Source organism: Sceloporus undulatus, chromosome 1 (assembly GCF_019175285.1).
Source record: "Sceloporus undulatus isolate JIND9_A2432 ecotype Alabama chromosome 1, SceUnd_v1.1, whole genome shotgun sequence".
Taxonomy (NCBI): domain Eukaryota; kingdom Metazoa; phylum Chordata; class Lepidosauria; order Squamata; family Phrynosomatidae; genus Sceloporus; species Sceloporus undulatus.
The window spans coordinates 273,044,140-273,069,704 of record NC_056522.1 but is presented as its reverse complement, the minus strand read 5'-3'; the positions used below and the strand labels follow the sequence as shown (position 1 = coordinate 273,069,704).

At 41.8% G+C, this 25,565-nt stretch overlaps 3 protein-coding genes across 4 annotated transcripts in view; 1 reads left to right on the top strand and 2 right to left on the bottom strand.

Annotated features, from left to right (window-relative positions):
- NUCB2 (nucleobindin 2) overlaps nucleotides 1-5,627 on the top strand; it is a 51,617-nt gene extending 45,990 nt beyond the window's left edge. Inside the window, exon 13 of the mRNA XM_042461329.1 lies at nucleotides 2,738-5,627. Within this exon, the coding sequence (XP_042317263.1) occupies nucleotides 2,738-2,859 (122 nt within the window). The 3' untranslated portion in view covers nucleotides 2,860-5,627. The remainder of the gene's footprint in view (nucleotides 1-2,737) is intronic.
- LOC121927575 (phosphatidylinositol 4-phosphate 3-kinase C2 domain-containing subunit alpha-like) overlaps nucleotides 1-25,565 on the bottom strand; it is a 376,515-nt gene that overhangs the window by 136,738 nt on the left and 214,212 nt on the right. The gene's annotated exons all lie outside the window — the stretch shown is intronic.
- KCNJ11 (potassium inwardly rectifying channel subfamily J member 11) lies at nucleotides 461-24,433 on the bottom strand. Of its 2 annotated transcripts, XR_006103279.1 has the most exons (3): nucleotides 22,512-24,433; nucleotides 11,769-11,871; nucleotides 461-531 (listed from the first exon to the last, which is right to left on the bottom strand). XR_006103279.1 is itself a non-coding variant. In XM_042461340.1 (1 exon), the coding sequence occupies exon 1, from the start codon at nucleotides 24,206-24,208 to the stop codon at nucleotides 23,030-23,032; it is 1,179 nt and encodes a 392-aa protein (XP_042317274.1). In that variant the 5' UTR covers nucleotides 24,209-24,433; the 3' UTR covers nucleotides 20,499-23,029. The 2 variants fall into 2 exon arrangements, 1 of the variants encoding a protein (XP_042317274.1); XM_042461340.1 differs by lacking the exons at nucleotides 461-531; nucleotides 11,769-11,871 and having other exon boundaries at nucleotides 20,499-24,433.

Genomic DNA, 25,565 nt, shown 5'->3' with positions numbered 1-25,565 from the left:
TCATAGGGACTTCCACATGTTGTTGGACTAGCAGCCCTGGCCAGCATAGCTAATGATAAGGACAGTGCTTGGACTGCCCACTCTGGGCCTTCCAACAGATCATGATCAGGCATTTTTGCCTGCTGATTTTTTTTGAAACATTTATTTTTATTTTATCTTCATGTCTTTAAATAAATGTTTAAAAACCGGTGGTTTAGGGCAGGTAGAATAGGATATTTAAAATAAATCCATAGATAAGCTAATTTGGGATATCCTCTGCCCTCAAATACTCCCAAAGATGCCTGTCTGGCTTTTAGGAGGACCCAGCAGAAAGCTTGGAAAGCCAAACTGGAAGGGGAAGCCCCCAAAAGGAGCTTTTCCAAGCTCTTTCCACAATGACATAGGGCAATATATTTCTGCAGATGGATATGTATCCAATGTTTCAAGCTTGAAAAATAATCTTACCTCTGATTTTAGTCACAGATGACTTTGGGGTCCTTTGGGCTATACTATACCAGCAAATTCCTGTTCCTGTGATTAAATTCATTTGTGCTGGACAAGAGACAAGACATTACATCTCACTACTATTGATTAAACTTACCATTAATGATGGTGCTCATTACTTAGGAAGAAATTATTCATGCCCCCTGAGTCAAACAAATAACCAAACACAAAGTCGAATGAATAACTTGGCACTAGATGTATTGCAGATAATAGAGAGAAATTGCCAGCTCATTAGACTGGAATTGAAGATGTCTGACAGAAGCCTGAGACTGGTTTCTTTCCATATATAAACTAAATATAACTCCTCTGTTGTATGTTTTTAAAATCATTTTAGCAGTGCAATAGGCAACTTGTGTGTGTGCCCATAGGTGGGATTATACATGTTCTATTGACTTTTTAAAAATAGATCTTTATTGTGTGCTCCCTTGTGATAGAGTACCTTAAAAGCAGTGTTTATTAATAAACAAGTATTTGTAGATTTTCTAATTTTAAAAAAGTTGATATGATTTCTCTGTTAAATACTTGATCACCTTCTTTGAAAAAATAAGCTTAATTTTTACTCTGCAAAAAACTAACAGAAGAAGAAATTAATGCATATAGGCCTGTTGATGAGATATGCTGGATTAACCTGAGGTTACTCCTACATTGTGCAGGCAGAGTATCATGGTTGCTTGTACAATTGTGCTGGAGTAGCACTTTGATCCCCTGCAGCTGGCTGCTTCTCAGAGCTGGAGTGTAACCCCAAAGTCAGTTAGTGTTGTGGGAAAGGGTACTTAGGCAATGTTTGGCTACAGTCAGGAAAAGATAAGAGATTATGCTTTTTCAGATTTCTGCAATATACACTAGTTTATACCAGGGATCCAGGAGAGCAATGTCTAAATATTAGAATTAATATAAATGCTGGAAACACTAACAGTTGTATAAGAGATGCAATAAACTGATTATAGAAACCAGGACAAGGGTCCCAGTAATAACTAGCTTCACACAAACCTTTCCTTAGGAGCAGAGTTTAATGAATTTAATCATCTGTAAGCAGTCTAGTTGGCTGTTACAAATATGTTGTATCTTATGTTTCTTTTATCTTTTGTTTCCTGAAACCTGCCCATGGTTAGTTGAAAAGCATTTGAACCCAGCATCTGTGGTCTTTGATCTCTGATTATAGATAGATGACTCAGTGCTCACCTGAAAACCAAGCAGAGAGAGGGCTATTCTAACCTGTGGGAGGGAATGCCACAATTAGTGTGCTGTCATAGAAAAGGTCCTGTCCTGTGTTCTCTGTGACCTAACTTCTTTTGGTGGTAGGACATACATTCAGCAGGGCCTAGAAGGGGATGATAATTTATAGACAGGCTCGTATGACAGGAGTTGGTTTTTCAAATAACCTTTCCATAAGCTTTATAGCACCAGTAGCATGTGGTCACATCCTTGTCGCTTGGTAGTAAATCTGCTCTGGGTTTTAATCTGAACTTTAAAGGAGCTATCAAAGTTTAATCTGTTCAGGGGTTTTGCACTATCCCCTAAAGCTGAGGGCAGTTCACAAGTCCACTAAAATGAAAACCACCAGCTTGAATTTTACCTGTTTTGAGTTTCCAAATGCTCTTCAAGGGCCAGGATGCATAGGACATATAGAAAGTTATCAAAATGGCAATTGAGTAAGGCATGTCATTGTGGCCAAACATCTTCTCTAAAAAAGGGCCCAGCCAAAACTATATGAAGGTACTTCTGGCCTATGTAGCTTCCTGAACATCTTGGAACTATGTCACATCTAACAGTTTGTTTGTATGCACTGTATGTTTGAAGCAGAGATTATTCTTGATACACCATATTGAATGACAAGGGCATATCATTCTTAGTGGTTGCTCCCTTGTTTTGAAATTTTCTTCTTTGAGTAGATGTTTTACAACTATTGTTAATCAAAAGATTTCTGATGACCTATGTTTTAGAAAAATGACCCATCTTTGTTCTTTAGGGTGGAGACAATAAAATTCTTGCACAAGTGGGCTTCCTCATTCACTTTTATGGAGGAGTTAGTATTACTTTCACGTGCAGAGCTAGCTCACTAATGAAGTAAGTCTGTGTGTTGCTTACACATACACACAGCAAGCGATGTGGTCATTCTGTTTTCCAAAATGAATTAAATTACATAAATACTTCCATGCATTTTTCTCAAACTTGGAAAAAAAGAGACTTAGATATGGATTACTAAGGAATTGTTTTACAGAATTAACAAACTTTTTCATATTTTCTTTTACAGCTGGGGAACAACCCATTGCAAATGTTCAGAGTCATCCAGAAGGGGGTGTTCAGCCATTACCACCAGGAAACCTCCCTGTACAAGAAGCAGCTAGATCGGACCATGTCCAGACTCATCCTTAACCACCTGTGCCTCAACTTTATACCATATTTGTGGTGGGGGGGGGAGTGGGTTGGTTGGGAAAAGTGGTCAGAGACTAAAAGCAAATGGGAATGGAACTTCATTTTCGCCTCCATGACAGATTGATGGGATTCATAATATTCATTATCTTAATTCAACATGAAGACTTTCAAAGGCACAAATGACCCAAATGGAAATTTCTAGAGTAGTGGATCTTTGTGATGAGAAAGATCTGTCACAACATTCTAGGTTTGCCATTAAACTTAAGTAGACAACAGGGCTTCTCCCACCTTTCTCACCATGAAAGCTGTTGTTTTACTTGAATGTTGTTTTGCCTGTCTGTCACTTGTGCTTTTGGAAAACCTAGCCTTGCCCGCCTTTGGTTCATGCTTAAATTAAATATATTTTGATCATTCTCCAGGAGGTATATTGATGAGGGACAAATTAAGGGAAGCAAACTCCTTGCCCCCCCTTTTTTTGGTAAAGCTAATGATGCTGACAATCTCAATTGCCATTGGGTGTAAAGTGAATGTTTGCTATACCAAGACCTACTGCCAGGTATAACCAAGAGGTACAAGTCCTTTGGCATATGACAGTATTTTCCTAAAAGTGCCAGCAATGAAAAGTCGGAATGTTAGGCCTGTGGACTGAATGAGTTCTTTGTTGCTGAGTTTTAACAATCTCTTTGACTTCTTGAGATGCATGAGAAGTCACCTGTGATCTGATTTCAAGAAATTCTGCACATTAAAAATGGATATAATTGCAGCAGGAGTAATAATGGAGAACAGTGAATGTCTTCTGTTTACAAATGGCAACATAAGAATCCTTCAGCGGAAATATTATGCTGAAGGGTATTGATTAAGCCATCTTTATTGCTGCTGACTGAATGTAGTGAGTCAGCTGGGTACACCCCCTGCGAGTTCACTGTGAAGAAGATACTTTTGTCCTCCTTCCTTTCATAATCTGCCAATTTCATTTATCTCTCTGTGAGCTATGAAACTGAGCTCTTTAGATGATGAAAAATACCTTCAGAATTAGTAAAGACCTTTCATTGTCTTTTCCCGAGCAAAACAGCATCCCCCTTGCTGTGTTTCAAACAGAGGTTCTGCGTTTTAAGATAAAATTAAGTTTACAAATCTGATGATGGATAAAAGGCATGCAATTTAAATATTTCTTGGAAGTTAGTATCTTGGAGAATTATTCAAGTTTTTCCTTATTTAATGACTTTGATTTGCAGGGGGTGATATGGCTGTAATAATTTTAGCACAAAAAGAAGCATCTAGTTCTTTGCAGATGAAAACCAGTTTATTCTTTAAATGTGATTTTCAAATGCTTTTCTCCTGTTCTTAGTGTTATGGTGGGCCCTCGGTATCTATTGGGGTTTGGGTCCAGGACCCCCCATGGATACAAAAATCCATGGATGCTCAAGTCCCATTATATGCAGTGACATAGTAAAATGACGTCCCTTACATAAAATGACAAAATCAATGTTTCCTTTTTGGATTTTTTTTTAATTTGGTGAATATTTTTGAACCATGGTTGGCTGAATTCATGGCTGAAGAATCCATGGATATGGAGAGCTGACTTGGATTTCAGTTCAATAAGTGAACATATTCCAGAAATCCCTGGTAATGTTATTAAGATTGGTAGCAAAGCATTTATACTAAAACGGCATGCCTTTATGAAACAAAGGGGGGATAGCTTCTAAAATGTTATGGCCTCGGTATAGTAGTTAGTCTCAGCTAGATTAGACCTCTGAATAAGCCAGAATTTTGCAAATCACCTCTTACGAGCCATTAATTAAATATCTCTTCTAGTTGGGACTCACTATTATTAAGCCTAAAACTTCAAAGCTCTCTTGTTAGTGAAGAAACGTGTAACCATTTGTTTTCCCAAGAAATTGGACATTTCTTACAATTTTTATACAGAATTTCAAAGAACTGTTTTCCATAGGAAATAAAAATCAAAGCCAAGGCCTCCCTGTACAAAAGTTACGGAGGGAAAGTATGAATAAACAGTCCTCTTACTAATGCAGGTTTTGACTTTTTGTGGTGTAGATTGTCTTTATTAGGCTAGTTTTGAGATGACACTATCCTCTCCTGAATGACTTTTTTCATACTTCTGTGACTTGAAACAGGTATTTTCCTATTTGCCTATTTTACAGCCTTTTAAAATATGACTATCAAAGCATGCAGAGGACACAATTTTGCAGGCTATTCTCTTGGCTAGAACTGTGTAGCTGCTACCTTGCATACAACAATCCCTTTATCACACCATCACAAATGGCAGAACTTGAGCTATTGCCAAAACATGCCAAAAGCTAAATATTCTGACAGTGCTGTGTAAATCTACAGCACTATATAAATAATAATAATAATAATAATAATAATAATAATGATGATGATGATGATGACGTTGATTAGTAAGTGCTCCCGAGCCCGCATCATCCTTGTTTCATTTTACCCCTCTTCCTCTTACTTTCCTCTTTAGTGTCTGTAAGTCTCCTTAGGTTTTGCCTAGAAAATCATTCAGCACTCTTTTCTTTTATGATCCTGAGAAGAATATGGTGATGTAATTCAGTGAATGAATCCCCTTTCTCTCATCATGTTGCATACTCAAGGTAACGAATTGGAAAGAGAGTCACAACTGCAAGCATATGTTCCATTCAGAGTGATTCAAATGGTGTGGCCAACAGACATCATGAGAGTACTGGACTGATGTTAATTGTTATGATATACATGATACTGCAAACCCTACCCCCCCCCCCCAATAATAAAATAAAATAGCAGAAGCTCCCAGGTTTTCAACTCTTTACAGTTTACTTGAAACATTATGCTCCATCAGCACTTATTTGGACAGCAGCTGAAGTAAACGCTGTGATTCTTGGCTGAGGCTCATACAATACATTTAAAAAAAAACCCTTTGTATTTTTGTAGCCTCAGAAGTATTTTCAGCCCTGAACAGCATGCTGTCCTTTAATTTTTTGTAGTATTTATTTCTGTTTTAGTGTCTGAAATCAGATGGCCAAAAACAAATTAGAGCATTGTGTGCCATGCAATCCCAGAAGTTTATTGTCTTTTTGAGTTACATAGTTTGCTTTGAAACATGTTTATGATTCTGAGTTCCAGATATTTCACTTAGCACCTTTGTGAACCAAGCTGCATTTTTAAAGAGAGATGATAAAGAATCATTCAAGAGCCAGCATAGTTTGAGTGCTGGGCTAGACTCTGGGAGATCAGGATTTAAATCCCTGCTCAGCAGTGGAAATCCAAAGGGAGACCTTGGAAAAGTCATGCTCTCTGAACTTCAGAGCAAGACAATGGATGGCCCCCTCTGAACAAATCTTGCCAATAAACATGATAGGTTTAACTGAGGGTGGTTGGTGGTATGCTGTCAAGTTGTTTGACTTATGACAACCCTAAGGCAAACATATCATTGGAGTTTCTTGGCAAGATTTGTTCAGAGGAGGTTTGCCATTGCCTTTCCCTGTGGCTGAGAGAATTTGACTTGCCCAAGGTCACCCAATGCGTTTACATGGGCCCTATACAGACAGCCAAAATAAAGCTCCTTCGAGTCACTTTGGAGGTATGGTGTTTCAATGATGCATGCATCCTAAGAGTCTGGAAGCTGCACCAAAGCTGCACTCCAGTCCTTAGGACTGGAACATGGCTTCGGTGCGGCTTCTGGACTCTTAGGATGCATGTATCATTTAAACAGCATACCTCCAAAGTGACTCGAAGCAGCTTTATTTTGGCTGTCTGTAACAGGCCATGGATGAGGGGGGAATTGAACCCTGGTTTTAAGGCTCCAGGCTCATGATCCAACACTCAAACCACTATGCTACATTGGCTCTCACTTTAGGGTTGTCATAAATCAATAACAACGTGAAGGTACAGAACAACAACAGAATCTTTTCTCCATAAGTCTCAGATGTTATCGAAACTCTTCCAAACAATTAAAGAGGCTGGTTCGTAGTAATGCTCATACTGAATTGATGCTGGGGACAGGTAGCATTCCTTGGCACACTAAACCATTCTTACTTTGCAGAAAGCTAAGAATGCTAGGTCTTAAATTTGAAGAGGACAGTCTCTCAGTAGGTGACAGCAAATGGAATCTTTGTATTTTCAGGTACCTCTGAATAATGGATAAGTGTGGAAAAACAATGTAGGACGATGGTTGTCTTTTTGACAACAAAGGCTTTGTAAATATCAGGTTTTCAGATCATAGCTCAGTGACAAAGCAAACATGCAGAAATCCCCAGGTGCAATGCCTGCTACCTCAACGAAGAAAAAAAAAATAAGACAGAAGGTTCAACTCAATATCAAGCAAAATAACTGGTGGTCAGAACTTCATACCTAATGCATTGTGTGCATTATGTGGAAGCAAACCTGACTAAGCTGTTACTTTATTTTGACTTAATAGATAGAGATCTGCTTTTCTTCCTCCATACCTAGTCCCATCTTAAACCTATCTGAATCAAGATAAGAGAACTTTGGGTATAAGATGTGGCAAAGTTGTACTTATCTATTTGTTTTCCAGTGCAATATTTGTAAGAAGAATATTGTTCCACCTTTAGTTTGTATAGATTTTAAATAGATTAAATTGAGTTCTTGGTCAGCAGCTTTGAGTGTTGTTACCTATTCTTTTCCATCTAGTCATTGTGGATGAGAAAGTATATATTTATGTCCATATCCCAAAACAACACTTGTGGATTGTAAACAAAAGTATTTAAAAATGTTGGTATATGTTTAGTAGTACCAGAACATTCCCTAGGTCTCTGCTAATAATCATTTATTCCACAAAAGAGGTATGAAATGACAGCCCATAATAGGCTCGTGGGTGCATTATTCATTCAGTCTGATTTCATCTCTAATTCACCTTTTGAGCTACTCAGTCCACAGGTGAGTAGTCAATTGGAGAAATGATCCACAACAAAGCAGACCCTATAGGATTCTTTGCTGTGAAGTCGTCTTGTCGATGAGAAAGGCAAGTGCAGCCTACTAATTTGAAAACCCAAAATTTCTTGTAGAGTAGACTGGCTTTCAGATGTAGAGATTAGGAACCATAGTGCCACCTGCTTCTCTGTTTACTTCTTTATCTTAAGAGCAAGAGGAAGATAGACCCAATTGTTCTCATTCTCTAAGAAATTACTCCTTTAAGGAAGGGGAACCTCTGAATTCAACTTAGTAAGATATGGGATCTGCGTATCTGTGAAACATACTGTTTGAAATTAGAACAGGACAAGAGCCATGATTTTGTTCACTGTCACTATTTTGTAGAAATACCAGAGGAATTTTTCTTACAACCTTTTAGGATTGTTGCATGAGTAATCTTAACAATGTTCTGGAGGTGGGTGCCAAATATTTAGGAGACTTAAATTGAAGTTGGCATTTATATCCTCAACCGAAAAGCTGTATCACTGAATACTGAAGTCAGGACCATCCATGCTGTAATAGTATTTCTGATTTCTGTGTATGGTTTTGAAAGTGAAGAAAGCTGATAGGAAGAAAATCTATTTATTTGAAGTGTGGTAGGGTTCTACAGATGGCATGGACCACCAAAAAGGCAAATGGGTCTGAGAGCAAACCAAGCCTGAACTCTCCTAGAAGCCAAAATGATCAAGCTGTGGCTGTTGTACTTTGGACATGGATTATATGACTCATTAGAACAGATAATAATGTTTAGTAAAGTGGAAGGTTGTAGGAAAAGAGGAAAATGATATTGAGGGGGACAGACTCCCATCAAGGAAGACCCAACTTGGCATAGTTGTTTGAGCAATGGACTATGACTCTACAGAGTAGGATTTGAATCCACACTCAACTATGGGAACCTGTTGGGAGATCTTAGGCATGTCACTCTCTCAGCCTCAGAGGAAGTCAAAGACAACCCCCTCTGAACAAATCTTGCCAACTAGCCCAAAAGAGCTGGCTTACTGCTTTTTACACAATGTTATCTTTTTTTGTCTCATTGTGCAAGAGGGTAGCCAAGAGCTTGGCTATATGTGGGGCATGTAAGGAGTATTAAAAATACTGCTTTAACTACTGTGGCTCAGTGCTATAGTATTCTTGGATTTGTAGTTTTGTGAAACATTAAGCCTTCTCTGTTAGAGCTCTGGTGCTACAACAAACTATGGATTCTGGGACCATGACAGGAGGCATGGACTGGGAAAAGGGCTTTGGGGAGGGCTTGTGCCTTGCAGGAAGGGCGCTGTTAGCAGTCGAAGGAGGAGCAAGGGTCTGCCAAAGGGAGAAACTGCTTGATCCTGGGCAAGTCTCAGCCTCCCTCAGGAGAAAGCCATGGCAAACCTCCTCAGAACAAATCTTGCAAAGAAAACCCCATGATAGTGTTGCCATAAGCTGGAACTGACTTGAAGGCACACTACATAGTCACACACCCCTCAGGAGTGCTTTTCCTGTGCATCCTGTGTAGCAGGGAAGTTGCCTACATAGCCCTTGGGTTTCCTTCCAATTCAGTAATATGTTAGCATGAATATTACCCATTCAGCCTTAAGGGGATGGGATTTGGGAAGATGTGCATGCTTCTTTACAAGGAGCCCAAAAGGTTCCCCTCTGCTTCAGGGTGACCAGATATCCTTCCTTTCCAGGACATGTCTTACATTTCAACCTTCTGTCCAGGGAAAATTTGAAAATTACCCTCCATTATGAGCAGGATTAAGAAGCATGCATTGACATTTCTGTGAGTGCTTTTAGATTTTGATTCCATTTTTCTTGAATATCCTACATTTTGTGGTGCCTTGTCCTCCTTTGTGGTGAGGACACATCTGCTCACCCTGCTCTGCCTGCCCTTTTTCCATTTCACAGGAGACCAACTCTAGGGGGCAGCACGAGTTCACTTGATTTCACATGAGGAGGAGGAGGAGGAGGAGGAGGAGGAGGAGGGAGCTCCAACCTCAGTAGGTTCCATCCCAACTCAAAAACAGAGTAGCATCAGCTGGACTCTATGAAGAGACAGGAAACTGCATAATAGTGCAATTTAACACCACTTTAACTGCCATGGCTCAATGCAGTGGAATTCTGAGACTTGTACTTTTGTGAGATACTTAGTAATCTCTGTCTGAGGGTTCTGGTGCCACATCTACAAATCCCAGGATTCCAATGCATTCAGCAATGGCAGTTACAGTGATACCAAACTGCATTATTTCTGCAGTGCAGATTTGTTATTGTTGTGTGCCTTCACATTGCTTCTGACTTCTGGCAACTCCAATGCAAACCTATCACATGGTTTTCTCAGCAAGTTTCTTCAGAGAGGGGTTGCCATTGCCTTCCTCTGAGGCTGAGATTGTGTGACTTGCCCAGGGTCACCCAGTGGATTTTCATGGCTGAGCCGGATTTGAACCCTGGCCTCCAGAGACATAGTTTAACACTCAAATCACTACATTTCGCCGGCTCTCAGTGCAGATTTAGCCAGAGCTTTAGTTTGATCCTTTTGTTCACTTGGAAATGAAATGGATGGACAAACCAAACCTAGAAAAACAAAGTCTTGCCCAGTTTCTTCTAGAAACCCAAATGAACTTCAAAAGGAATGAGTTGTGAAGCTGTAGCCTTCCTGCTGAAGTGTCCCTGCTTGGCCATTCCTCGGTGTTCGTGATGGCTGTGAGAGGCTACAGTTTTTGTGCATGGGTGTGAAGCAAATGCTTTGATGGCTACAGAAACCATGTTTGATTCATCTCTTTCCTGACACAGTTGGTAGCAAGTTCCTGACTAATCTACGGAACATTTTGTTGTGCGTTTTTGGAAAATGCAAACTGCCACAGAACCAAAGATACAAATACATAAGAAACATATTGGATGAAAACACTAAAATGTCACAGTGATAAAACTGGCCATATAATAGGAAGCAGGTGGCGTAGTGGTTTGAATGTTGGACTATGATTCTAGAGACCAGGGTTTGATTCCCTGCTCAGACATTAAACCGACTCTGTGACCTTGGGCAAGTCACATGCTCTCAGCCTCAGGGGAGGCTATGGCAAACCTCCTCTGAACAAATCTTGCCAAGAAAACCCCATAATAGGTTTGCTTGAGGGTCGTCAAAACATCTGCAGTGTGTATATGGGAATCTGAGTTCCAACACTGAACATGCTTAGCTTGCAAATTGGCAGCACCACTACCATGCATGGATAAAGACCAGTCATGTCATCAGCTTTATTAGAAGTGCTGACTGTTTTTTTTTAGAAGTATTTCTACTCATTGCTGCCTGCATGTCTCTCATTAGGTTGTGTCTCCAGAAAGGATTATGTTCTTCTCTCCTTCAGTCATTACTCACTCTTGGAATTCATTTCCAGCCCTGCAGCATTGACCCAGTTTTGCTTCCTAGAATAAGTCTCAAAAAATAATAGAAAACTGTATTTGAAGTTGTGGTGGAATGGCAGGTATAAATAACTGCAGTCTTCTAAATCCAGTTTTCTGATAATATTTTTCTTTATGAAGAAACCATGGCAGTGAAGATATCAAGATGGGAAATAGAACAACTGAGTGAAGATGTGATGTTTCATTGTGTTATCACTGCTTCTGCTGCTTCTGAACTAGATTTCCAAAACTAGCAGTAAGCTGGTATCTAGAGGCTTCTGGAGTGAATGGGTGCGGGGGGGGGATATACTTGTTTTCTGCTTTTGAACTGCTATGTTGGCAGAAGCTGGGACTAGTAACAGGAGCTCACCCCATCATGCAGCACTCAGGCCTCTACCTGCCAACCTTCTGATCTTCTGATTATCAGAACTGGTGTCTTAACCACTAAGCCACCACATCCCTATCTGTATATCTGTATATTATGTATTGCAACAATAAGTTAACAAGGTAGCAAAAATAAAAGGGTAGGAGTGTGAATGCCAATCCAGCTGGTATTTGGAGGGGGAAAAAATTAAAAACACACTCCCTCCAGCCACCTCTCTTACCTTTTCAGATCCTTCTTGCAAGTTGTGTACAGTCTCTCTTGACAATGTGCCGCTGTATAATTTTCCTCAGTGTCTGCATTTTCCTTAGCACCTCTGTCACCAACTGTTTCCAACACAATTTCAGAATAAAAATACTAGAAAGACAGACAGATAAACTGACTACCAATACAATCTGGTTTTTAATCTTGATATGGCTGAATCTACTGATTCCCAAGAAAACTGTCATTAAAAGGGGACAAGGAGAAGATACTGTCATGCACAATGAATAAATTCTATCCCAATTCAGTAGTTGTTTGTTGGGAAAAGAATTATAAACATGTTCTGGATAAAAGTATATCTGCAGATGGTAATTTCATGGGAAATAGTATATTAGCAGATGGTATTTGCATGTGGAAAATGGAGGTGACACTTTCAGTGCCCCACCAATAAGTTGAATCTTAAGCCATTTTCACAAGATGATCCCAGAAACTATAGTTGTATCACAGAGCACAAAACATTATCTTCTGTTTTTATATTTTTCCTGAACAACTTCTTAGTTTTGTTTTTTGACAGATTAAAACAAAACTACTTCAGCTGTGGAAGGAGCTCTATAGGATGGTAAAGCTGTTCCATTTGCTCTGCTCCCAGTATATGCTTATTGGATGCAGACATCTAAAAAAGAGTCTCTATACTTGAGCAACTGCCTTTCATTGTTTTCTATTATGTACATTGCCTTAGGTTTATCTTGGCCTAGAAAGTTGGACTAGCCCTGGATTACAGCACAGTGAACTAATCTGTTTGAAGTAGCACTGTGATCCAGTACAGTTTCTTCTTCCTCATCTACATTTTTATCCTGCCTTTCTATTAAGTTTTTTTTCACTCAAGTTAACAAATATCATTAAACCAAATTAGACAACAATACTGTTAAAATCAGAAATCAGTTAATATCTCAACAGTTTAAAAGGCCAAAGTGAAGAGCTGCTTCTTCAAAGTGAGAGTGAAAACCAACAGCAGCTCCAAGAAGATTGCATTCTATAGCCTAGGTCAGGAAGAAGCCTTCTTCTGCATGTCCATCAAACAGGACTTCACAGGTAATGGTATTCTCTAGGGCATTTCTCCCAGGGCAGCTGATACCCACTGGGGCTGGCAGAACAACTACATTTAGTTCATTACTCAGCTTCATCTCTTGCAAGACCTGTACTCCTCTGCTGCTTGGGAAGGGCACTGGGGGTCAGGTGGGCAATATTACATCTGCCCAAAATGTAGGATCATATATGGCCTTTTCTGAAGATATCTATTGGCCACGAAGGCTCATCACAAGGAAAGTAACCCCTTTGTTTCCCTAACTTTACAGGCTGCTCATTAGATGGCTCAAAATAGTGAGCAAACTTATATGAAATGGCAGTCTTCCTGACCCAGACACTTTACAGTCTGTCTAATTTGGGATCAAACTGTCCTAGAACTAGAAGCGTAAAATCAATTGTATGCATGTTTTGGTTCTGCAACAGTGTGATGCAGCACGCCAAATTTTCATCAGCACAGCAGTCTCACCAGGAGGGGGGTGGCATCAACAGTGGCATGAGTATGTATGGCATCCTCTTTATATACTACATATAGTGACATGAATGTTCTGGCCAGCTGTCCAAGTCAGATGGTAACTGGGAATTGTGTTTGCTGTTGAGTGATATTAAAGCCCCCGGTTTAAAGATGCTGCCATATTCCTTCTCCCACTCATTTTCTTTTAAAAAACAAACCCCCAAACAGCATAAAAAACAACTTGTTCTACTGACACAAGGCTATAAAAGCCAGCTCTGTCTTTGGTTGTTTTTAATCCCATTGTGGCTGTGGCATCACTAGGATTGGTGTCTTCTGGTACAGTAACTCATGGTGTCATCCCCCCTGCCATTAACCTCCTTCCATACCACACTATAGAGAATCCTTAGTAATATTTTTATATATTAATGTCACTCATAACCTGTAATTCCCATATAGCATTAAATGTAATGGCAATAATTGTGTCATAAACAACTATCAAAATTAAAATTATTTATTTAAATTACAGTATCATATGAACAGCCAAAATTTATTTACATGTTTCATGTGATTAAAGTGAAAATTTGGTAAAATGTGGTGTTTTTAAAGATTTTTTAAAATCATTATTTTTAAAAAAAATTAAAACGTAATGCTTCAAAAACCCAGGGCCTCTCCTTTCTCCTCCCACTGAGCCTCGTTCCACTCACACCATCTCTTCAGTGTTTTAATGGGTTGCAGGTGAACCCCACAGCCCATTTCTACCAAAAGGCAGAAATGTCTCAATAGTTAGGGAACAGTGGTGTCACCCCCCTTAGGGAGTCACCTGGTGTGGCCTGCACTCCCCGCACCTCCCATCAGTGATGCCCCTGTATTGCAGACTGATCAGGTAGTTTTAAGGTTCAGATAGCTCACTGTCTCCTGCAGTAGCAGCAAATGAACAGGTGTGTTCTATTCTTACCCCTTCTTTTATGAATCGCAGAGTGGAAGAAAATCAGAAGTGAAAATGAAACAGTTTCCTCTAGTCTAATAGGTTATTTCTCTGCCAAAGACAGCATCTCATGTCCAACAGGCATGAAATGGGGAAGGCTTGGCAAGATGCTGGTACCAGCTGCTTAGCCTCCTGGTGTGTCTCAGCAGGCAGGCCATGAAGTGAAGGAAGTGGGAGAGATGTGAACCCCAGCGCTGCCTAGGTGATGGTGACACTTCTGTAGAAGTTGGCAGCTGCAGAGCAAAGAGCACATGAAACTGATTTAGCAGGTCTGAGTGAGGGGAAGGAGGTCGTAAAACACCCCAGGGAATTTTTTATAGATGGGTTGGTGGTTTGGCATCAGGACACTTCCTACTCTGGGAAGCATAGCAAAGGACATCTTGACATGTAAGGAAAAAAAAATCCTGCTTCTGCTGAAAGTTCCTCTTCCACAGAACTTTTGCAGGAAGATGGCATTTGTCCGCTTTGTTGTTAAGTGCTTTCCAGCTGACTGCAACTTATGGGGACCCTATCATGAGGTTTTCTTGGCAAGATTCATTTAGAAGCCTTCATCTTAGACAAAGAGAGTGTGACTTGTTCCAGGCTATCGGGTGTATTTCCATGGCTGAATGGGGATTTGAATCATGGCTGCCTTGAGTCCTAGTCTAGCACTCAAACCACTATACCATGTTGGCCTTCTTTTCTCCCTTAGCACTGGGCTATTTTAATCAGAAGTTCTGGCGAGGATTTTTCCTTGAGTGGTGGTGGCTTTGTAGGGCTGCCATCTTCCACAGAGAAACAATGGTTGCATCTCTAAAAGTTATCTTCCTCTTTCCTCCTTCATGTCCTTAAACAGGTGGATGTGCTCTCCAGTTTAGTTTAACACATTCTGTTTGGTATTCATTCCATATGCTCCTCATCTGTGTTGCTTATGCAATGCTACAATGTTATACATATTTTTTTCTAAAGGTATCAGAATGTTTAAAGTATTTTTAAAAATATTCTTAGAATGCTTTATAAGAATGTTGGCACTATCTAGCAGTAAATTACAGAGCACAAGTGTACTGCATATAAATGTCTGATTATGTGTTGCATAAGAAATCCAAATCAGAGAGATATCATTTTAACATTAGTATTACATCTAAAAATAGTATGGAAGCTCTCTCACGTAAGCATGAATCTTTCTCATAGGGCAACAAGAAGCAAAATTAGACCTTTCTCAAAAGCTCAGAGGGAATTATAGGCCACCAACACACCATCTGAATTCCCCCCCTTTTAAAAAAAATATAACTTTTATTTAACAAACTCTTTGACAACGGTCAAAGCAGAGAATCAAATACATGGGATACAATAAGAGTAAAAATACATTAGAGGTTTATGCTTCAGGTGACTTATGGTGGCCATCTCAATTTCTCAGTGACTGATCAGGAAAGATGTCCGGGAATTCTATTTCTATAAATTGTCCAAATTTTGTAATTTACTAAGGGCAATTTTGTTTGTTTTATTTTATTGCTTGAAACATACACAGATATGTCAGCAAGCAGCTTGACAAAATTAATAAATGGAACAGGGAGAAGAGAGTCTTTTTTTAAAGTTTGGTTTAATGTGCTCATGATTTGTTTATTATGTATTATTAGCATTACTGAATTAAAAGACAGCTGCTGGAATTCCTCCTGACATCTCTGACGTGGGGAACATCTTCAGGACATACCTAAGTGCTGACACACTGCCTTGAGCAACTGTGATCCTATTACACAGAGCCTGCGTTCTTTCCATTGGTAACTCATGAAGAAGCAAGCGACTGTGATTTTGTCCCAGTGCCCTTCAAAGAAATACTGCCATGAATGGAGCAAACGGTGACATTCTTACTGTTTGATGGAGCCCAAATTCTCCTGCTGACTTTTGTTTGTGTTGACATCCCAGGCAGTGCATTGTCTCTTGGCAGACCTTCAGCTCTTTCCAGGCAGCAACATTTCTTGATAGGTGGCTATGAGGACGCCACACAGTGAAGGATGATGACTTTGATAGGACTGTGATAATCGGTCTGCTGTGTGTCCTATCTTGTGAAGGACATACTGAAATGGATCCTTCCTATTAAAGCTGACCCTGGCTACTCATTCTGCACTGTGAGGCTTGCCCTCATTGGAGTGTCTCTCAGTAGAAATGGTTTAGAGAATCTAGAGAATAAATATCCCAGAAGATTTCTATGCTAAACCACAAGACTTAGTATTAGGTTGCCAGCTGTCATGCACATTTTACTGTGCCACCCTGGAATTCAGTCCCAGTCCCTCTGCAGCTATAAGATCAAGTGCTCATGGGTCACTGGTTATCCCAGGTCAGCTGTGCAGCTCTTTCAATGGGGTGGGGGCACATTTTGCATAGCATCTTATGGGGGCATACAGGCTAGAATGACAGATTCTGACCTGCTTTTTCAAGCTGAGGATAAGTCACCATGTCCTACAACTTGGCACTATTTTCACCGCTGTTCATCTGGAGAATCCAGTAAAAACTGGGTCTTTTAGGTGAAAGAACATATTCTACAGTACGTGAGGTTCTTTGCATAAGCAAAATTGATGCGGCTTTTTCTGCTGTCACCAAGTAGTAGTGATAGGTCTGGATTCAGTTTCTTGCACTCCAAATAGATTAGCACTGTCAAAGCTAGCTAGTTGCTGGATGTGGTGGTGGTGGCTTTTTTTGACAGGCCGTTTTTCTGTACTACAGTTCCTAGTATCCCACACCCAGCACAACCACTGACTATGCTAACCAGTGGATTTTGGGAACTGCTTTCCAGAACAGTAAGGTTTCCACACTTTTTTTTTTAAACAAAACATTTTACTCAGCACCTTTTGTGCTGTAAAGCACAACCTGGAAATAAGATTTGTATGAAGAAGTTGACTTCCTTGTGTTTCTCTCTTTCTTCCACATCAAGTCAAGAAAAGTGTGGGAAACATCATGAGTATTTCCTTCATTTTATCTGGAATTCAAAAGTTCCCTTTTATTTCTTTGTCAATAGGATTTTTTAAAGGTAGAACTATGGACCAAAAGAGACTGCAGAAATAATCCAGTTTGAAACCACTTTAACTGTGCTGGCTCAGTGTTAGGGAATTTTGGGAACTAGTTTGTTGTGGTACCAGAGCTCTCTAACAGAGAAAGCTCAATGTCTCACAAAACTACAGTTCCCGGAATTCCCTAGCATTGAGCCAGGGCATCTAAAGTGGTCTCAAGATGCATTATTTCTGCAGTCTGTGTTGTCCCTATGCTATCTTTTCCTTTCTTTCTCCTTGGCTCAGCTTTTTTTAAAACACTTTCTAGCCCTAGCACTTTCTTTATTGGCCTGTTTCTTCCTTGCCCCCTTGTACCTTTTGCATTTAATATTTCCATTACAGGCAGAAATCTAACAGCTGCAGAAATTCAAGAGGCATGCAGATGCAATGATGAACTTCATCCTGATGAAAGTCATCCTGTTCCACAGTTGGCAAAGGGTGGCAATCCTATTTCTGTGAAATTAACCTTAAATTAAATTAATTTGTGTCTGCATGATTTGCCACCACATCTACCTTACAGAAGAAAAGGTTTTCTTCCAGTGGCATTTTTTGTTTTCTTCCTATTTTTATTGCTTTGTAAGGCTACAACATCACTGAAAGCATGTCTGCAGTGCTGGTGCAGGAAACCATTATTCTGAAAAGTGCTACAGTGCGTCCATATCTTATACAATTTCTGTTTTAGCTTAAGACTTCTAAAACAAAACAAACCACAATACTAACCAAAGCTATGCCATTTATTAGAAATCTTAAAATCTTCCTGATTTTTAAATAATTTTAAAGCCAAGATTCACTCCAGTTTACATATTTGATTGTTTCTTTGTCATGTTTTCCTTATGCCTAGAGGATAGGCATACATGCTATGTGTCTCTTTGAGGCAACAAAAAGACACACCTATAATTGTATGCACTCAGGACAGAGGAGGTAAGTATAGGAATACACTGAGCTGACCAACCTCCTTCTCCTGCAACCCTATACTGTATTTACTCAACATGGGAGTTAAGTCTCATTGAACACTGACTGGACTTAATTGTGAATAAAGAAACACACAATTGTACAGTTAAGGTCTGGCTTTAAACCCTATTTGATTATTGAGAATACACGATTCAAATATTTGAAGGACTGACTCACAAAAGACCAGTTCCCTAGGAAATACAAGATGTTAAAGTGTTTAAATTACAGGCAGATAGATTTTGGTTGAATATTAGGGTACTACTACTACTACTACTAATAATAATAATACCAAGAGGGTGGTGGGTTCTTACTCAAAGATGAAGTTATCAACTGGGGATGGGGAAGCTTTGGATTTCCTACAGTTCTACAGTTCTTAACCAAGAGTAAACCCATGCAAATGTTTTCATGGGCTGTTAACACTCTTTTTCATAGTGCCACATTACACTACACAGTTATATAGCACTATATTTTACTGTAACTGCCATTGGCAACATCCCATGGAATTCTGGGGCTTGTAGTTTATCAGGACCAAGAGTGGAGAATTCTAAATGCCTCCCTCTAAACTGCAGATCGCAGGATTCAATATGATGTTGCCATAACAATTAAAGAGGAATAATAGTGGTATAACAGTGTTGTGTGATAGTACACATAGAATAAATGATAAAGGTTCAGCGATTTAGGATTCATATGGCCAGTTGCACAACAGGAATTTATACATACTAAATTTGCCATGTTTAGGAAATGCCAGCTCATATGGATTGGACTGATGCTGTTTGTGAGCTAAGAGGCAAACAAAGCCAGTTGCTATTGCTGCCATTTGAGCTTTGATGCAGCAGCTGCCAGTTAAAGACAAACTGGTAACACCAGCAGCTGGTCATGTTTTGGAAGAATTTGGGGTGATGCTTCCATTGGTTGTTTTTGCTTGTGATCAGGGAGAGCAGGTGGAATGGGGACGGGTACTGAGAATTACTTGAAGGAAATGAAGCTTTCCATGTTTGGGAAATAGATGGGATGAGAAATATGGCAAATAACTGGGCTTCTTTATTTTAGTTAGGCCTCCATATACAGTGATTTTTTTTTTTTTTTTTTTTTTTTTTTTGCTGCTTCCTTTCTTCTTCCAGCCATGAGGTGCCTAATTTATGAAAGCCAAGCTCCCCTCCAGCCATTTGTCCTATGGCTGCATACTTGTCACCAAAAAAATTTGATGATTCTGAAACAGAAGAGTTCCCAGACCTAATGTCTGATAATACAAGTAACCTTCAAAGCCTAAAGCACTGACTCCTATTTTAATTATTTTTTTCAAAGTTCTTGCTTAACAATAACAAATCAAAACAAGATATGTATCAAAATATGGGATAATTTCATTCCCCAAAATTTTGAATCTTTTTTTTTAAAAAAAAAGACAGAAGAAATTAAATGTATGTGAAAAGTAAATTGTGCTGGTGGCTTTTGTTGTTATATGTCCTTTGCGCTGGCACCTGTCATTCTGTAGGCCCAGAATGGGAATCACATGGCTCTCCAGATGTTGTTAGCCTAACTTCCAGAAACCCTAGCCAATAGTGAGGAATGGAAGCAGTCCAACAACATCAGAATTCCCTTGCCATGAGTGCACACATGGGTTTCTTCAAACAATGATATGAGCAGCACTGAGCTCTGACAACAACTATGTATCACAAGCAATAGATATTTCTTCATTCAGCTGGACGTATAAATATGAGCATAGCAATGGAAGTCTTGTGTGTGCCTACTCAGAAGTAAGACCCACTGCGTTTAATGGCTCTTACTCTCAGGTAAATTAGTATAAGATTGTAGTCTATTGTAGGTTTATTCATAACTTTTCCAAGTTATTTTTTAATACACAGTTCTCATCCAGACCCATCAGAGAACTGTACCACATGTTTTCTTCAATTACTGTTTAGACCTTTCTAATTTCATTCGTGAAGAACAAGCAGCTTTTTTTTTTTTTTTTTGCATTTGTAACCCTTCCACCAGAAGACACTGATCTTTTCTGTCCCAACAACATGTAGAATAACTCATGAATTAACAAAGTGGGTACACTTGGGTTCAGGCCTGTTTTGGCCCAATAAATAGTTTCGAAGTCTAAGAAAACCCAAATGCTCTGACTTAGTTTCTGAATTACAGGCTAGGAGATAAAGCCACCAGTCAATACGCCATTCCAAAATCATTTTGATGAGGAATAAGGCACCTTTCAAAGTGAAAACAATTCATGTTCATTTAAAATTAAAAATTCTTTTGGACAATTTTATAGTTAAACAATTTTACAGTTAATGGCAGGCTGTAAAGACAAGTAGGATCATATCGGAGATTAAGAGCCCTTACATCCTCAGTAGAAAATTGCACAGAAAACTGCAAACAAATCAGATGGTTGAGATATCAAAAAAGTCATCCTTCCTTGCATTAAGTAACATGATCTTAATACTAGACATTTTAGCATTACTGACTTTTAATAAATACAGTGGTTTAAAAAAATGGATTAGCACAATATAAAATTTAACTTTTTTCAAATGCCACTTTTCCCCCATGCCACAGATTATTTCTGCTTCACGTATAATATTGTGCAAAGGGTTCAGAAAAGTTTCTCTTACTATACAGCTATCCCATGTTTGTTCATACAACAAATATTTTGAGAGGCATTCAAATGTATTAAAACATATACATGCTAATTTAAACATGCATTAAGACTTTAATTTTAGAATTGCAAGCCATATCGTTCTTTTATTTTCTTTGGGGGAGTAAATACAGCCACATTCATTTTTGACTGATGCATGCCTGGGGATAAATTAAAAGATTAAGTTGATTTAATTTTCATTACAGCTACTTGGTTAAATAAATTCATCCCTAAGTCTGGTTACTGATCTAGCATGTGATAATCAAAGCAGCTCAGTTAGAATATACAGTGAGGTAAGTTCCACAATGGGGTTCAGTAGGTTCTCTATTATCACCAGTCACTGATTTCTCCCCAGATGTGCCATTTGCTCCAGATCAGTGACAAAAGTGAAATTATATATATTGCATTGCTCCTTCAAGGAGCACAAGGCAGGATAAGCAGCTCTTCCCCCACCTGCTGTCCTTGTAACTTTGCGATAACCCTTTGAGGTAGGTTAGGTTGAAAGGGTATGATGGGCCCAAGGTTACCCAGTGAGCTACCCAGCTAAATGGGATTGGTATCTGTTCTCTCCAGTCTTAATCCATCACTCTGACTAACGCACAACACTCTTTTATATTGCCTATCAAAACAAAGAAGATGACTGTGTCTTGGCAGATGAAGCCACATGACTGTCAGGCAAAATGTCAACAGCCTATTGTCCACTCCTGTTCTGGCAACTTGTTAGCAAATATTGCTTGAGTAAAAGGCTATGGGAAGTGTAAATATGCTGGATGAGTACTGCAGTTATGTATCTATTGCATCTCATTTCTATGGAAGAAAATTCCCATAGCTTTATAGGACTATTTTCAAACAATATTTCCCATTTCAGAAGTCTGGAAAGAGTTCTGGGGATGAAAGGCAGCCCAATTTTTTTTCAAGTATGAACAATGATCCCCAGAGCTGTTCTAATCCTGCATTTCAGTTGTTATGAACAAGGCCAGAAATAATGTTTCTACAAATGTCATAGGAGGTGGCACCATTAAAACACTACAAAGTTAGAGCAAGGCTGACTGTGGCACAGTATAAACCCATTTTTCCTATTTGCCCCTCACATCCACAACTGCTGGCTTTCCCCCCTTATTTAATATTTTGGGAACCCTCTCCTCCCATTTCCTATAATAAACAAGAACTGGGGTTACAAGTGAACTCAATCACAACAAGATTCCCGAGTCCCCTCAAAACTATACACATCCTAATTCACCTCCAGTGAAAGAAACCACAACACCATTATTTATACTTTAACTTAATCTGTACTGTACATTTCTTTTTAAGACAGAAAGCATTGCAGTGTAAACAGGCACCCTTGTGTCTAGTCTTTGTTGTCACAAAAATGAATGGCTGATTTTCTTATTATTCAGCCTACTGAGCCTCCTTCAATACCAGTAGCATAGAAGTTAAAAACGAAAAAAACCAGATCAGATCTATGTAATGCCAGGGCAGAAATAATATAATGGGATACATAGAAAATGAATTCTCAAAAAGAAAAAAGGCATCTTTCTGTGTAGGTTGTTTCTCCACCCCAAGTGATTGTGCAAATAGCTCTGGATGCTCTGTTTCCCTGATCCACAGATTTGTCCTGCACTGAAGAGGCTCTTACATACCTTATGAGACCAACCTGGATCCCAGAAACAGAGGAGACCTCTGGGCATGGGTCTTGATGTGTCAGGTTCCAGACCCCAACGGAGGTCAAGAGATGGTGAGATGGTGAACCTGGGCTTCAACCTCAAAGATCCCTTCCTAAGGGTGGCCCTGGGGCCCAAGGCCAAGGTGGCCATGATGCCCATGATGTCAAGAGAGGTTGTTATTAGAGATGGTGAACCTGAGCTTTAACCTCATAGATAGATCTCTTGCTGAGGATGGCCTTGGGGCCCAAAGCCAGGGTGCCCATGATGTTCATGAGGTCAAGAGGGTTTGTCATCTGAGATGATAAACTTGGGCTTCAACCTCACAGATCCGTTACTGAGGGTAGCCTTGGGGCCCAAATCCAGGGTGTCCAAGATGCCCATGAAGTCAAGAGGGTTTGTCATCTGAGATGATAAACTTGGGCTTCAACCTCACAGATCTGTTACTGAGGGTACCCCTGGGGCCCAAAGCCAGGGTGCCCATGATGCCCATGAGGTCAAGAAGGCTCATCATCCGAGATGGTGAACTTGGGCTTCAACCTCATGGATTTCTTCCTGAAGGTGGCCTTGGGGCCCAAGGCCAGGTTGGCCATGATGCTGCTGTCCTCGTCCAGCTGCCTGGCAGTACACTGTGGGGTGGGCACCTTGACGGTGTTGCCAAACTTGGAGTAGTCTACCGAGTACTGCCCGTCCTCCTCGGAGACGATGGGGACGAAGCGCTGTCCCCAGAGGATCTCGTCGGCCAGGTAGGAGGTCCTGGCTTGGGTGGTGATGCCGGTGGTCTCCACCACCCCTTCGAGGATGACGATGACCTCCAGGTCATGGTGGTGGTGGAGCTGGGCGGGTGCCAGGTCGTAGAGGGGGCTGTGGCGGTCGATGGGGTGGGAGATGATGAGCGGGGAAACCAGGAAGATGCTGTTGCCCCCCACAGGGTTCTCCAGCTGGATCTCGGCCTGGTTCAGGGGCAGGACCTCTCCCTCGGGGCTGGTGCTCTTCTGGACCACCTGCAGGCGGACGGAGGCCCCGATGATCATGCTCTTGCGGAGGTCGCCCACGCGGAGCATGAGGCAGAGCCGCCCCCCACGGAGGGCCACCACGGCATGGCGGCTGAAGATGAGGGTCTCGGCCCGGCGGTGGGCCTGTGAGGTCTTCATGAAGATGCAGCCCAGCATGATGGCGTTGATGACCAGGCCCACGATGTTCTGGAGGATGAGGACCAGGATGGCCAGGGGGCACTCCTCCGTCATCATGCGGCCCCCGAAGCCGATGGTGACCTGGACCTCGATGGAGAAGAGGAAGGCGGAGGTGAAGGAGTGGATCTGGGTGACGCAGGGGGCCGCCTGGCCCTCCACCTGGCCCTGCTCCATCTGGAGATCCCCGTGGGCGAAGGCCAGCAGCCACCAGGTGAGGGCGAAGAGCAGCCAGCTGCAGAGGAAGGAGAGGGTGAAGATGAGCAGCGCGTGGGACCAGCGCAGGTCCACCAGAGTGGTGAAGACGTCCTGCAGGAACCTGCCCTGCTCCCGGATGTTCTTGTGCGCCACGTTCAGCGCCCCGCTCTTGCCCACGAAGCGCGCCCTCCGCTGCCTCCCGCGGGGCGCCTCCGGGCCAGAAGGGCCGCCCTCCGACAGCCGCGTCAGCACGAACTCCTCCGGGATCAGGCCCTTCCGAGACAGCATGGCTCCCGGCAGCAGCAGAGGCGGCAGCAGCAGCAGCAGCCCCCAGGAGCCCAGGCAGAAAGAGAGAGAGGCAGGCAGGAGCCCCGGCAACCCTCCGCTCTCCCAGCAATGCCCAGCTGCACCCGCCACTCAGCCTCTGGGGAAAGGAGCAGGAGGAGGAGGGGGAAAGAAAGAAGGAGGAAAAGGAGGAGAGGAAGGGGAGAGGAGGAAGAGGAGGAGGGAAGATGAAGAAGGGATGAAGGAGAAGAGGGGGCAGGAGGAGGAGAAAGAGGAAGATCAGGAGGAGAAGAGGATGAAGAGAAGGAGAAAAGGAGGAGGAGGAAGATTTGGAGGAGAAAGAAAAGGAGGAGAGGAGGAGAAGAACAAGATGAAGGGGGGAGGAGGAGAAGCGGATGAAGAGAAGGAGAAAAAGGAGATGAGGAGAATGAAGAGGGGACGAGGAGGAAGATTTGGAGGAGAAAGAAGAAGATGAGGAAGGAGGAGGAAGAGGAGGAGGAGGAGGGGAGAGGAAGAGAAGGAAGAAGAGGAGGAGGAAGAGAAGAGGAAGAAGAAGAGGAGGAGAAGCGAATGAAGAGAAGGGGAAAAGGAGGAGGAGGAGGTGGAGAGTGGAAAGCGGGTCGGGGCCTGCCTCCCTGTCTCAGCCTCCCTCCCTCCCTCCTTCCCTGGGGAGGAGGTGTGCCAGGCGAAGGGTGTCCCAATGGAGGGAGGGCACGGAGGCGCCTCTCCTGAAGAGAACAAGGGACCTCCTTCTCCCCAACCCTTGCTCCAGGCGAGTCCCCGCCAGAGAGAGAGGGAGGAAGGGGTTGGCCAGTCCTGTGCCTCTGCTGCTCCCCTCAGCGCAGGAGAAGTGCTGCCAGGAGCAGAGCCCCCTCCCCTGGTGCCCTGAGGGTGAGCGCAGAGGCATTCTCCGTCTCTCAGGGAGCGGAGGAAGGAGAGGGCTGGAGGAGGGTCTCTAAAGCAGTGGTCCCTTTAAGGGATTCTGGACTCCAGCTCCCAGAATCCCAGGCTATTGGCCGACGTGGCTGAGGCTTCTGGGAGCTGGAGTCCCAAATCCCTTAAAGGGGCACAGTTTGTGCTCTAAAGAAAGACCAGAATGGGAAGGGCGGGGGACACACTGCAGCAGGAGCTGTTCCTTCAGGACTCAAACCTTGCTCCTCCAGGGGTTTTGGACTTCAGCTCCCAGAAGTCCTAGCCAGCTTAGTCAGGGATTCTGGGAGCTGAAGTCAGAACCCCTGGAAGGGGAATATTTGGGAACTACTGCTGGGTCCTGGAGCCCAGTGTCAGCCTAGGCCCTTGCTTCTGCAGCACCCAGAGGCAGCAGGAACCGGGGTCCCCGGGGGCCCCTGCGCTCCTTCAC